Genomic DNA, 14,795 nt, shown 5'->3' on the forward strand with positions numbered 1-14,795 from the left:
CGACAGCATCTATCCAGGCGGAAGAGCAGGGCACTGAAAACCACCCTGCAGAACGCGAGTGTCCGCAGCGCCGAGAACCGCGAACCGTACCCATCGGCCACGTGACCAGTTCTTTTTTTTTTTTTAAACTTCTTTGCCTTAAAGAAAAAAAAAGGGGGGGCGAGAAACTTCACTTCCCAGAAGCCTCTCGTTAAACACGCAGCCGCAGTCTTGCGCAGGCGCCGCCAGGGCCAAACGGACACGTCCGTCACGTGAACAGTAGCCGGCCAATCCGGTTTGAATCCCCTTTTTTTCCTCTCACCCCCCCCTTCAGGAGCGGTTGTGCGATCAGATCGATCTAAGATGGCGACTGTGGAACCGGTGAGTATTGCCTTTGGCCCCCACCCCCACCGGTCCCCGCGCTCCGTCTCCCTTCGGACTGGGGGACCCCGCGGGACGGCGTTCCCGGCGCGCATGCTACCCCTTGCCGCCCCCTCCCCCTCTTCTTGGGCCTGACCTCCCCGCGGACAATTGGGGGCGCCCCGGAGGTTGGCCGCTACGGCGTGTGGAGCACACGTTCTGGTGGGGGCCCGAGAGCTCGGGGAGAGAAGTGGGGGAGGGGCGGCGCGGCGCCTCCGGCAGAGCCTTGAGGGGGCCACGAGGATGGAGGGTGTTCGGGGCCCTGGGCTAGGGTGGTGGGAATTGTGTTTTCGGGATAGGAGGGCGCAGGGCCGGCTCCGAGCAGGCGTCGGGATCCGCAGGGACGGTGGGCGGCGAGCCGGCCTGGAATGAGATGGAGGAGGGAGCCCCGGGGCAGCCTTTCCCTCTCTCCCTCCCGAGCCTCTATCCAGCCCAGGGACTCGGGTGCGGCGCGCGTGCCGGGGTTCATTAGACGGGTGGGCCGGGAGGCCGGTGGGCGCGCGTTGCCAGAGGGTGGGTTGCGCGGGAGTGGTGCCGCGGCACGCGCGGAGAAGCTTCGACCTAGCCGCGGGGAGCCGAGAGGGGCGAGCGCATGTTACTCCAGCGCGTCGGAGAGTTGCCGGGGTTGGCGGCAGGGGAGGCGAGAAAGGTTTGGGGTGGGGAGGAGAACCCCGTGCCGCGCGGTAAACCTCTGAGAGGAGGATGAAAGGGCGGGGTGGCGGGGGTGGTTAGAAGGGGGACCACATTGTCCTCGCCCCTCCGTGCTCGAGACCGGGCTGTCATGGAGGAGGGAAGGGGGAGGAGCGAGGCCTACGGAGAGCTGCAGCCGGTCTGGTTGCCGGCGGGACCTGCTGCATTTCACACGCGCCTGTCTTCCATTCATTCATTCTTTCCGCGCTGTGCGCACGCCTCAGAGAATGCGACTGGGTCTAGATCCGTCTGTTCTTCCGAGTCTTTATCGTCTGGAAGATTTCACAGACGCAGTTTATTGGAAATAGAAACTTAACTTTTCAAGTTAATTTTCCATTTGATTCTCTCTCTATCCGTTCTACTGGCTTCCCTCCCATTTTAGGTATCATCTTAAACTTCCTTGAAGCAAGTTGATCCCAGAGTACAAAGTTGATTGTTCCCGCTCAAAGGAGAGAGTATCTTTGACATAATTTGGTTTTGCCGGCACTGGCTCACTGAAACTTCTAGGCCTATGTTGCCGTTTTAGGAATATCGCATCTAAGTGATAATTTAGAGGCGTAATACATTCGCCAGAAAACCTTTGATACTCTGGAACCAATTCCAGACCTTCGTTGCCAGATGTTTTCGTGTATCTTTAATGGTAGTTTGTGATTTTGATAATGGTTTCCCAGTTTGCTTTGACTCTTTTTAAAGATTTCTATAACTACTTTGAAAACTAGGTATGGAAACGTCTGTAGAATACAAAAATACTTACTTTTCATTACATTGATGTAAACTATCCTTAGCTTACTGTCGGAGTTTAAGGCAGAAAGCTTGGTTATTTCTTCTTTTATTGGTACCAGTATGTGTTTATTTTCCTGGAAATTAGATTGACTACAGAATTCTCTTTAAGTTGCTGATACAATTAACTGATTTTTAGAACATTAATGTTAAATAGCTAAACGATAAATATGTAAAAACCTTTAACTTAAAACCATTTAATGGGCTATATGATACTACTTATAACTCTCTTGCCCTCTGTGCTAGCATCAGTTAAAAGCACTATAGCTGGTCATAGGGGCAAGGCTAAACGCTCTAAACAAAACAATAATGTATTCTCTGAAGTTTCAGTAACATTTAGGTCCTTTGGGTTTTCAAAGCTATGCTGTTTTGTTTCAACAGCAGGGAACAAAACTACAAAGTGTTGAAGGAGTGTATTTAGTCAGTAAATATTTATAGCCCCGGATATTTTTAGGAGCTTGTACCAGGTGTTCTTGAGGATACAAATTATACAAAATGGGATTCTATACCTTGTTCAGTGTAAACTTTTAGAAGCTTAATTTCTAATGATCCTGGTCCGTGATAAAGTATAGTATTCCTTCTAGTTGTTGACCCTTGGGAGATTTGAATACTTCATTTAAATTTGGGGAGTAGGGAACCTAAAAATCTGGTTTGTGAAAGTCGAAAGCCAGATTGAAACTATAGTAGTTTGAGGATGCCTGTAAAATACTTCAAAGGGTTCCTTTTTAGTGTAAAAATGTGATTTTAAAAAAAAAATTTTTTTTTTTTTTTTTTAAGTATTTTTAATGTACCCTTGTCTGCAGATTAGTCATTTAGAATTCTTTTTGGCAATTTTAAATAGTGGCTTTTTTTTTTTTTTTTTTTTTAAAGCAACTGATTAGTATTTGTTGCAATTGAAGTATCCTTGTAAAAGCCTACAGAAAAGTGTATTTATTCATTGCTATTTCAGTTAGCTTGTGAGTTTCCTTATTCCTTTTTTGCTGGGCATAATCATAAGCACCTAAAGAGTCATAGGTTTTTCCTGCTTGTCCCACCTTGGTAGGCATTTGGGGAATTTTTGTCTCTGAAAGTTACGTAAAATATCAGTTATTTTCAATTTGATATGTAATTATCGAGCGTGGGTGTGTGTGTGAGATCAGTTAAATTAAGATGTGTCTTACACGGAATCTAAAGAAATGATTAAAATGAACTTACTTTCAAAACAGAAATAGACTCGCGGACATAGAAAACAAATTTATGGTTACCAAAGGGGAAAGGGAGGAGAAAGGGATAAATTAAGAGTTTGGGGTTAACAGAAACATACCAGGATATATAAAATAGAGCACAGGGGCCTGCTTTATAACACAGGGAACTATATTTGGTACCTTGTAATAACTATAATGAAAAAGAAGGTAAATATATATGTGTCTGTGTGTGTATATATTTAAAACTTTGCCAGTATACCTCAAATTAGCACAACTTTGTAAATCAACTATACTTAAAAAAAAAAACCCACGACAGAACACATGGACACGCAGAAGGATACTGGATAATACTAAATTTGTTAAGAAGGTTGATAGGCAAATTAAAGGAACCACTTATCTCTTAACAGGTACTGTTGGAAAATTTTGAACAATACTCTCTTGTTAACTCTGTTGGCATTTGAATTGTGGCCTGGTCAGAATTAGAGCTTGTGAGTAGATCAAAGTTAGACTTAATATCAGTTGATAAAAATGGCAGGCCATCTTGCCTCCAGTGGGTCATTGTTTTGGTAGCTTTTATCTTCATTCTGTTTTCTTCATTATTGGGTTGTTTTTTGACTTGTAATTCTTTCAAAAGTAAGAGATTTTTTATTTCCTTAGTTAAACTGTAGGTATAGTTTTGCTTGCTTTTACATTATATCTTTTGAATTTTTTTAAACTATACCTTAGTTTCATAGGTGGAATCCACTTGGACAGTCAGCTAATCTAATGTTTCCTTTTCTATCCCTTAGAAACATGTTTTGCAGAGTTTATAAAAAGTAAAACTTAAATTCATGTGACAAATATGTTACATAATGCCATGTTTTTTGCTAAACAAAGACTGTTGACAAGCAGACCTTGCATATTAATATGCGTGTTTTTCCTTTAAGAAAACGTAGTGTTATAAGAGTCCATTCACCAGCCAAAGAAATTTGGTTCTAGTGTTTATATTTTACATTTTACTTTGTTTTTTACTCTGAATTCATATTATGCCTAATTATTTGACTTAGAGAAGTCCAGCTTAGAAACAGACATAGTCTGCACTCCAAAGTTGCAGAGAATAAAATGTTTAATGAATTATGTAACCATAATCCAGTTTGGATAGAAAATTCTACACACAAAAAATTTTTAAGTATTCTATTTAATTTATATAAGATTAAGAACATAGAAGTACCTGCAATCCTGGATGTAACAAGGAACCAGTGAAGTAGTTGTTATAGCAATGGTAATTTCGTCTTTCCTTCTCTGCTTCTATTAGAAATTTTCTTGCTGTTTTGGAGTTGCTCCATCTTTGTCATAGAGAATTTTTTGAGAAGTGGAAATGAGCCTGAATTACAATCTAATTTTAATATCTGTGTTGAAACCTTGAAATTTCTAAAGCTAGCTAGAAAATGGGAATAAGTACAGTGATTTTGATTTTCAAATAACAATATTTAGAGATGACAATTTGTCAGTTATGAAGAACTAGATAAAGTTAATATTCCATTGATGTACTGCATGCAGGTGTATTCATGCATGGGTATGCTTAGCTTTTCCTCTCTTTGCTAGGAGGTTCACATAGCTGACTTTATTTTTATCTTTTCTTTGTCATTATTCAGAAATACAAAGCTTATGACCTGTAAATGATTGATACTCTTCCCACTGTTTACAGTAAAAATCAGTAGTGTTTTAAAAGTTCCTATATGTGTCTAGAGAAAAAAAATGACTTTTATCTCTTAAGTACTATGTAGTCATTTCTAGTCTCTTACTTCTAGAACCTGAGAATGTGATCAGAAAAATAAGATTTTCTTTTCCCCCAGTTGGAACTTTTGATACATCTTTCATAGAAACAATGGGAAGCTGTAGTTTTTGCTCACTGTGTTCACTAAGAGTCTGTGGAACTATAACAGATCTAATCAGCTTTGCATTTCTAGGGCTACAGATTTAAAGTTCTAAGCAACTGACTTAATAGAAATGTTCTTTTAAATACAGTCTGTAATAGTGAATTTTAACTTAAGCAATCTTTATAGCTTAATAATAGTTAACACATCAGGCATCTTACTAAGTGCTTTACATATATTCATTTAATTTTTTAGCAGCCTTATGAGGTAGGTATTATTCTTATTTCACAGATAAGGAAACCAAGGCACAGAGAAATGAAGTAACTTTGTGTGACTAACTTGCCCAAGATCACACGGCTAATAAGTGGTGGGGTGGAGTTCAAACTAAAGCAGCCAAGTTCCAGAGTGTGTTAAACATGATACTGTCTTTCCAAGAGGCATGTAGTGTGTGTTCCTTGTGTGACTTGGAAAGATTAATTTGATAAACTTAATAGATACTTTGCTAAAGCTTTAAAAGAAAATATGTGGACGTTTGTTTTTAGTTTCTGTTGTCCTGCAATGTTTGCTGATATCCAAAGTATAGAATCTTAAGAAAATAGCAACATTGTGTCGAAAGTCTAAGGACTAAACAAGTTAGTTATACTGTTCATTCTTCAGTAAATGGTCTAGGACTTTGTGGGTTGATTTCTAAGGAAAGTGAATGATCTCTTCCCTTCTCCCCCTTCTCATTTGATTTCTGGACCTTGTCAATTCAAATGATTTGACAGGTGAAATATTTTGCTAGTGGAAACAGTGTAGTAAAATTTTTTGAAAATTGGCAAATATGGCATCTATTCTCAGCTACCTTTGTACTTTTAGTAATTTTGGTGAAAGAGACCGCAAAGAGTTAAGCAGTTTTGAAAAAGTTTCAGTTATAGTATGTTACTCATCTTAAAAGCTGAATTATTTGGAGGAGGTGGTAGTAATAAGACTTAAGATTTCTCTGAGTAATCTTTGAAGTAAATTCTTTGCAGTAATCTATAAAGCTAAAATGTCTTTAGTTATGTATTTTAAACTTGTTACTGTAAAATGCTGTGCTTATTATAATGACAGCCAACAAGATTTTAGTATTTATGTGAACTAAAAAATTGTTATAAAAAATTCTTATGTGATTTTCCATGGGTCATCTTCAGATAACAGTTTATGTAACCACAAAGTCTGATAACTTAAAGTATTAACTAAGGCAAGAAATATTTCAGTAGAGAGAAAATGCACATCTTTTTCTTGTAGTTTTAAAAAAATTTTAATGTTGTGGGATAAATACTTTTTATTGGTGAAAAATTCACATTTCAAGTAACTAAAAAACAAAAATTCTGCCAGGGTCACATAGTTCCTAAGTGAGAGCGCTGGAACTCAAACCCAGGTTCTGCCTACAAGCTTTATTACTACACTTAGAAAAAAGAAACTAAAATTCAACCAACACTCAGAAGTCCAACTCTTTACCTTCAGGAAAAACTCTTACCTTAAGGATAGAACTGATTCATAGATTGCGCACAAATAAACATAAAATCAAATCTGAAAGGATGTATGGGTGGTTGCATGATAGGATTTATGAGTGATACAATTAATTTTTTTGTTTTGAACTTGAACAACTTGTATTCTCAAACAGTATTTAGTAAAATCACCTTTGGATCTTGATTTATAATTAATGCTATTTTAGCTTTTTTAATTACTTTTTCCTTAAAGGTGATGGATCTTTTTAGCAGTCTGCTGGAGCATGTGACCTCATTATCAGAATACGGTTTTTAAATGCATTAAATAAACTATTAATACTTAGGATTACAAGGAAAATAATTGAAGAACAGTGAGGATTAAAAGCGTTAACATGAAACATTAAGGATGCTGCCTGGCACAGGCCAAGTCCTGTCTTACTGGTGTGAAAAACCTATCTCCTGTTCTTTCCAACCACCTAGTTCTCTCCAAAGCATTCAGATGTTAACTGGCTTATTTGAGGATTCTTCTGAAAAAATGCTGTCCAAGAGAACTTTCTGTGATGGTCAGAGTGTTCTATATTTGTGCTTCCAATACAGTAGCCACTAGCTGCACTGTTGAGCCCTTGAAATAAAACTAATCCAACAAAGAAATTATTTTTAAACTTTAAATGTAATTTTTAATTACTTGTAATCTAATTCCATATGTAGTAAATGGATACTGAATTGGACAGTGGCTCTAGAATCTAGATATATCCTGGTATATAAAAACACATGTTGTATTGCAACTTTATAAGGAATAACTGGATACAACAAATGCCAGTTTGGTTGGGCAAGTTATTGTTTAATTCTAGGAAGACATCTTTCTAATTTTTCTTCTATATTCAACTTGCAAAGATAATTATTTGGTCTTGACAAAACTGTCATGTGACCTTGTTTTGCTGTTTAAGAAAGTGTGTGTGTGAATAGCCAGTTGTTGTTTACATTGTCCACAAATCAATTTTTGTACAAAAGAGTATACGAGGTTTTCTCAGGCTGTTCCCATCCAGATGGATCACTTTTAGGGGCAACCAGCATGGTCAGGTGGTCAGTTCATATCTTTCTGTGGAAATTTGTATATTCAGTGTCCCTCCCACCCCCACCCCGGATTTCCATCCAAGGATTCAATCAACTGGATCAAATTTTGGAGGGTTCTCTGTGCTGTGCCATTTTATTTAAGAGACTTGAACATCTGTAGATTTTGGTATCTTAGGGTGTCCTGGAACCAATCTGCCACAGATACTGAAGTGTGTGTGTGTGTGTGTGTGTGTGTGTGTATACTATATATATATATATATATATGTATATATATATATATACACTAAATTATATATATATACACACAAGCAAATGTGATATTGACCCTTGAACAACCTTGATTGGAAATGTGGGGCTCCACTTATGTATGAATTTTTTTTCACTAAATACATTCTATGATACTACATGATCTGCAGTTGTTTGAGTCCGCAAATGCTAGGTTTTGGATGAGAAGGGCTGACTGTAAAGTTGTGTGTGGATTTTTGACTGTATAGTGTCGGTACCCTTAACCGCTACATTGTTAAAGGATCAACTGTACATTCTTTACAAAAAATAAGTGGTAGCCAACTCTATACACTATTCTGGCCTCTTGTGTTTTTCTTTTATTATGTCTTTTAGAGCATTTCATATCAACAATCAAGTTTTCATTTTTTTTTCTGATGATATATATTACATGGTTTGATCTTAAAACATATTATTTCTATGTTGATGAACACTTCCTGGGGTCCAATTAAGGCATATAAGTATATCAAAGTTTATTATCCTGAATTGATTATAAGAGGGAGTGTGATTGTTAATCTGGGGATGAATTATAGTACCATTTGTGTTTATTGGTTTGGCTGTGTTATCCATACCAGATAAACTGAGGACTAGGTGATAAATTGCAGATGGTGATTGCAGCCATGAAATTAAAAGACGGTTACTCCTTGGAAGGAAAGTTATGACCAACCTAGATAGCATATTAAAAAGCAGAGACGTTACTTTGCCAACAAAGGTCCGTCTAGTCAAGGCTATGGTTTTTCCAGTGGTCATGTATGGATGTGAGAGTTGGACTGTGAAGAAAGCTGAGCGCTGAAAAATGGATGCTTTTGAAGTGTGGTGTTGGAGAAGACTCTTGAGAGTCCCTTGGACTGCAAGGAGATCAACCAGTCCATCCTAAAGGAGATCAGTCCTGGGTGTTCATTGGAAGGACTGATGCTGAAGCTGAAACTCCAATACTTTGGCCACCTGATGCGAAGAGTTGACTCATTGGAAAAGACCCTGATGTGGGGAGGGATTGGGGGCAGGAGAAGGGGACGACAGAGGATGAGATGGCTGGATGGCATCACCGACTCCATGGGCATGAGTTTGAGTAGACTCCGGGAGTTGGTGATGGACAGGGAGGCCTGGCGTGCTGCGATTCATGGGGTCGCAAAGAGTCAGACATGACTGAGCAACTGAACTGAGGTGATAAATTGAACAGTTAGAAAGATTTGTAACTACTGTAATTATTTGAGAAAAGCAGTAGAAAATTCAAAGATGTGAAAGATTGTTACAGTTATGCTATCTATAATCATACCTCCCTGTATCCATGTAGCCATACTTTTGAGTAGTCTACAGCTCCCCTCCTGTCGTACACACACATCCCTTACCTCCCACCCTACGTCCCATCCCGTTTAGCCATGTAACTTACTTTGGAATTCCAACCATTTGCTAGTTTAGTGCTGTGATGAATAACTCTTATCTGTACTATTCTATACACGAGGTGGTGTATCTGTAGGGTGAATGTTTTGGCAACAAATTGAAAATTTAAAAACTCTACTGATAAAGCACTTCTGTTACTGTCATTGGCTATCAGGCTACAATTTTTTTCTTTTTAGAACTCCTTTCTGAGATATTTATATGTAGAAAAAATATACCCGTGTCTGTAAGTTTTAGAGTAATAAACTGAAGACTCGTCATGTAAGACATCATTAGTGCTTCCGCGTTGTACCGCATGGTTACACTTTAATTTCTCTGCCTCCTCACCTACTCACTAACCTGACTTTCATGTTAATCATTTCCTTGATTTTTTTTGAACAGTCTAATTATCTTTAGAGTTTAATATCCAGTCTCTGTATCTTTCAGCTGTTTTAATTTTGAAAAACTAAAAACTTAGATGATGTATAAGGAAGGCACAGTATTGCTGCTGTAGCTGAACACACCTTCTGGGTTATAGCTTGGTTTCAACTTCCTGAAATTTCTACTAGAGCCCTTCTTGGGAAAACCAACGGGTGAGATTATGTTCTGGGAAACACAGGACTCTATAGTTACCTGGTGGGGCTGTGAAATGGGCCAGGAGGGGAGAACCTTCAGTTAATAAAGAGGTCTCTTGGAGTGAGTTGTTCTGTATTTAAGAACAACAAAATATAATTTTGGTGTCAAATTCTTAGCTGTTCCAGGGAGCAGGGCACAGAAGAGGGAAAAGGGAGCTTTGTTAGCGTATGTTTAAGCTGAGTTAAGTGTATGTAAACACCCAGGCCAGACAACATGTCAATCTTTTTAATAGAAGGTAGAATAGTAAGCCCTTTGGTCATAACAGATGCGAAATGAATGTAGCCAGAATCACATTGCTCCAGTCTAGACTGTTGCTCTCTATATCTGGTGCACACCTGTCTTGCTTGGATCCCTTTAGACTGTGTTCCTGATGTGCTGTCTTGACTTCTGTGTTGCACCCCTCTGTTTGCTGTATCTCTTTTCTTCCTCTGATTATAGTTACTTGTTTCACTATGGTGGATCACATCTTCGAGAAGATTTTTGAGAAAAGGTGCATGAGAAAGAGTTTTGAAACCATGCATATTGAACATGTAGTTTGGGTGTAGCCTTTTCTTCAGAATTTTTAAGTCCCATGGTCATTTTCTCTTATAATTGTTTAATTCAGGAATTACTCTGATGGCGTTTTTTTTTTTTTAACATGACCAGTTCCCTTTCCATTCCCTAGAAATTTGTCAAGTTTCCTTGTCCGCATTTCACAGTGACATACTTTAGTGTGAATATTGTCTGTTGTGCTGGGTACTCATTGAACTTTTTAAATATAGCAACTCATATCCATCTCTTCTGAGAGATCTATTGGTGATTTTCCTATCCCCATTTTTCCTCTTTGAAACAGTTAATTATATATTGGAGTCACTGAGTCGTTCATGTCTGCATGCTCTGACATGCTCTTGTGTGCTCTCTAAATTAAATCTAAATTTTGCTCTCATTTCCCATCTCTTTTTGTTTTGTTTTCTGTGCGTGCTAAGTTGCTTCAGTTGTGTCTGACTCTTTGCCTACCCCATGTACTGTAGCCTGCAAGGTTCCTCTATCCATAGGATTCTCCAGGCAAGAATACTGGAGTGGATTGCCATTTCCATCTCCAGGGGATCTTCCCAACCCAGGAATCGAACCCCAGTCTCCTGCATTGCATGTGGATTCTTTACCATCTGAGCCACCAAGGAAGCCCTGAAATGGAAGTAGAGGCATAAAACATGAGATGCTCATCCTTACTCCTAATAAGTGAAATCTGAATTAAAACTTCGCTGAGACACCATTTTTCTATCATTAAATGGGGAAACTCTGAAATATAATTTTTATTGTACCCATAAATCCAGTCCAGTGATAGTTGGTTGCCATGCCTCTCCTCCAAGGAATCTTCCCAATCCAGCAATTGAAACTGCATCTGTTGTGTCTCCTGCATTGGCAGGCAGGTTCTTTACCACTTCCAACCTTTTCTGTCTCATAATTTAAATTTCCAGATGTTCTCTCTCTCTCTGATCTTCTGAATGCTCATTTTCATAGCTTCCTGGAATAATTGTATGCGTGCACAATCTGAACTTTTGGAGGACATACATAGGTACATATATTTAAAGGCATGATCTATCCCTGGCTATGTTTTCCAAGTTGCTTTTCTTCTTTTTATTCTTGAACTCATGGCAGCAATCCTAGGGACTTGGAGTGGTTGGGTGGGGTTGGGGATGGAGAGACCTAGTTATTTCCGAAACAGCTTTCACTGGATTCTTTTTATCTATTTATTTTTGACTATGCTGGGTCTTTGTTGCTGCACATGGCCTTTCTCTAGTGGCGGTAAGTGTGGGCTGCTCTTCGTTGTGGTGTGCAGGCTACTCGTTGAGGTGGCTTCTCTTGTGGAGCACAGGCTCTATAGGCGCACAGGCTTCAGAAGTTAGGGTACACAGTTGCCATGTAGCATGTGGGGTCTCCCCGGACCAGGGATTGAACCGGTGTTCATTCATTGCAAGGTAGATTCTTAACCATTGGACCACCAGGGAAACCCTCACCAAATTCTTTTTAATTTACTCCCTTCACTCCAAGTTATAAAGGTGCTGCCAGGAGACTTTAAGGTGTGTATTGATAGTTACCACTTGTCCATCTACATTCCACTTTTCTTTCTCTTTTTTTTCCCTGCTCTCCCCATCCATGATTCTGGACCACCTTCTTTTTTTTTTTTTTTTAATTCACTGTGGTTTTAGTGTAATTTTGACTAGGAACAAAATTAGAATCATTTATTTATGCAAACATTTAAGTGCCTATCATGTGCCACGCACTCTTGAGTGCTTAACCCAGCTCTCCCTTAACCTACGAGATACTGGATTACTGAATAGAAATGAAATAAAGAACTAATACTTATTATGACATTTAAAAAGTAACTTGTTGCATTCTGATTATAGAATACAGTGTTAACAATTTTTCTGTATAACTAGGCCAAAGATGCCAGGAATATTAACAAACCTAGGACGTTCTTTGCAGCAATCATATACTCAAATGCCAGAGTCTTGAAGTGCCTAGCAATTATAAATCCTAACAGTTTGCAGGATTCATAAATAAAGTGAGAAATACAATAGAGGACTTTAATAAGTGAAGAGTCATGATTTGCTTTTCAAAGAGTTACTATTGGAAAGATGGTAATTTTTCTGAAAGTTAATGTGTACATTCTGTATAAACTGAATCAAAATATTTGCTAGTGCAGTGAAAGCTACACTTGATGCTGGGGTTCACAAGCTGGCCTTAGGGCTGCTTTTTTGTGTGGCCTGCTAACTAAGAATGGTTTTTATTTCACAAGGTTGTAAAACAAAACAATGAATAAGTGATCAGATTCCCAGCCTAAAATATTTACTCTCTGGCCATTTAAAGAAAAAGTTTATAAGTTTATTTGAAAGACTAAACAAATGAGAATGGCAGTAAATTTTTGGAAAGGAGGAGAAAAGGGGAAACAAGAATGTCCCCTGCGAGGAGAAACATTCAACAAAGCTACTTTTAAAAATGTGATGTTGGTGCAAGTAGGGACTGACATCTCTGGAACAGACTGAGCATTCCAGAAGTAGACACTATATGTATTTGGGCTTCAGTATTAATTTTGTCATAATAAATTTGGAACATTTAGATATGTATGAAGAAAAAAGTCATCTGTAATCCTAACAGTATGTTCTCTGGTTAATATTTTGGTTTACTTGTTTGTGGACTCTTCCCCCCCCAACCATGTCTCTCTTTGTGCCTTTTCCTTTTCCTTTAACTTTTTTTAGAGCAATTTTAGGTTCACTACAAATTTTTTTTTTTTAATTTTATTTATTTATTTCACTACAAAATTGAAAGGAGGGTCCAAAGGGTTCTGATGTATCTCCTGCCCCGACAGGCACAGTCTCCCCCGCAGTCAGCATTCCACACCAGAATGGTCCATTCTTTAACACTGGATGAACCTACATTGACACATCATTAGTACCCGAAGACTGTAATTGACATCAGGATTCACTCTTACTGTTGCACATTCTGTTTGGTTTGGACACTTGACATAACCCATTTACCATTATAGTTTCATACAGATTGTTGCACTGCCTAAAAGTCTTCTGTTTATCCCTCCCTCCTCCACAACCCTTAGCAACTACAGATCTCTTTACTATCCTTTGTCTTTGCCAGAAATATAGTTGTTATCATATAGTTAAACAGTATGTACCCTTTAAGTATCCTTTCACGTAATAATATGCATTTAAGATTCCTCCATGCCTTTTCACAGCTTGATAGCTTGTTTTCTTATTGTAGAATAATATTCCATTGTCTGGAGATACCACAATATATTTGGGGCTTGTTAAATTAAAAAAGTGGCTCCCAGCCCCCTAAAAGTAGAATTCTCTGTTTATTTAGTCCTGAAATCTTTTCCGCATTTACGTTAGCACTTTAAAATGATTTTTCCAAGCTAGTTCATAAATCATAAACACTGATTTATCTGTTAAACCTGTATGTTTTTTGCCTCTACTTTTGCTTACTAGTATAAAATATATAAAGCTCCTATTATCCTGAGAGTTCCTTTGAATAAATACAGAATTAAAAGTATAACTGGGTTAAAGATTATAGATGTTTTTATATTTGGAAGTTTGGATGGTTCATTAAGTGAAAGGATATAACCATACTCTCTAAACCTGGGGACATTTGAAACAGTGGCTGCAGTACCTGGTTTTTTAGTTTTTAAAGAAATGCACGTTGATGACTTTGGAAAGATGATTCAGATACTCAGAGAATATAAGGATAAATCTAATATTCTTACCAAAACCATAGTTTTAGTAAGAAATTTTAACATTGAAATTTAAAATTTTAACATTTAGCATTCAGTTCAGTTGCTCAGTTGTGTTTGACTCTTTGCGACCACGTGGACTGCAGCACGACGGGCCTCCCTGTCCATCACCAACTCCTGGAGTTTACTCAAAGCTATACCCCCTTGCTATTTAGCATTATAGAACTTAAAACTAATGCATGGAATTTAAAAAGAATTCAACTGCTTGTTTAACTGTGACATGTTAAAATTGATTATTTAAACTAACGTTTAATCAGTATTGTTACATTTGAGTTAGGCTTTTCAAATTAAAAGAAACTTTAAAAAAATTTTTTACCTATTTTTTGCTGTGCTGGATTCTCATTGCTGTGTGCGGGCTTTCTTTAGTTGCAACTTGTAAGGGCTCCTCTAGTTGCAGTGTTCGGGCTTCTTGCAGTGGCTCCTCTTGTTCTAGGGTGTGCATACTCAGGCTCAGTAGTTGTAGCCCACGATCTCTAGAGCATGGGCTCTCAGTAGTGGTGGCACATGGGTTGAGTTGCCCCGTGAGATGTGAAGTCTTCCTAGACTAGAGATAGAACCCATGTTTACTGATGGCAGGTAGATCCCCAGTGAAGTCCAGGAATGAAGTTTAAAAGAAGCAGTAGTTAAATTCTTTACAATGTTTGCCTTTCAAATTATAATTATAAAACTTTAAAGAATGAATGAAATATAAATTATTACCTTATTGGAACCAGTATAATTTTGTGCAGTGTAGGCGCTTGTCCTAACATTTTAATATTACTGA

At 38.3% G+C, this 14,795-nt stretch overlaps 1 protein-coding gene across 1 annotated transcript in view; it reads left to right on the forward strand.

Moving 5' to 3' along the window:
* Positions 1 to 225: 225 nt before the first annotated feature.
* The window catches only part of EIF4E (eukaryotic translation initiation factor 4E), a 39,015-nt gene continuing 24,445 nt past the window's right edge, over positions 226 to 14,795 (forward strand). Inside the window, exon 1 of the mRNA XM_061164361.1 lies at positions 226 to 360. Within this exon, the coding sequence (XP_061020344.1) occupies positions 343 to 360 (18 nt within the window). The 5' untranslated portion in view covers positions 226 to 342. The remainder of the gene's footprint in view (positions 361 to 14,795) is intronic.

The sequence above is a fragment of the Dama dama genome, chromosome 17 (assembly GCF_033118175.1).
Source record: "Dama dama isolate Ldn47 chromosome 17, ASM3311817v1, whole genome shotgun sequence".
NCBI classification, from domain to species: domain Eukaryota; kingdom Metazoa; phylum Chordata; class Mammalia; order Artiodactyla; family Cervidae; genus Dama; species Dama dama.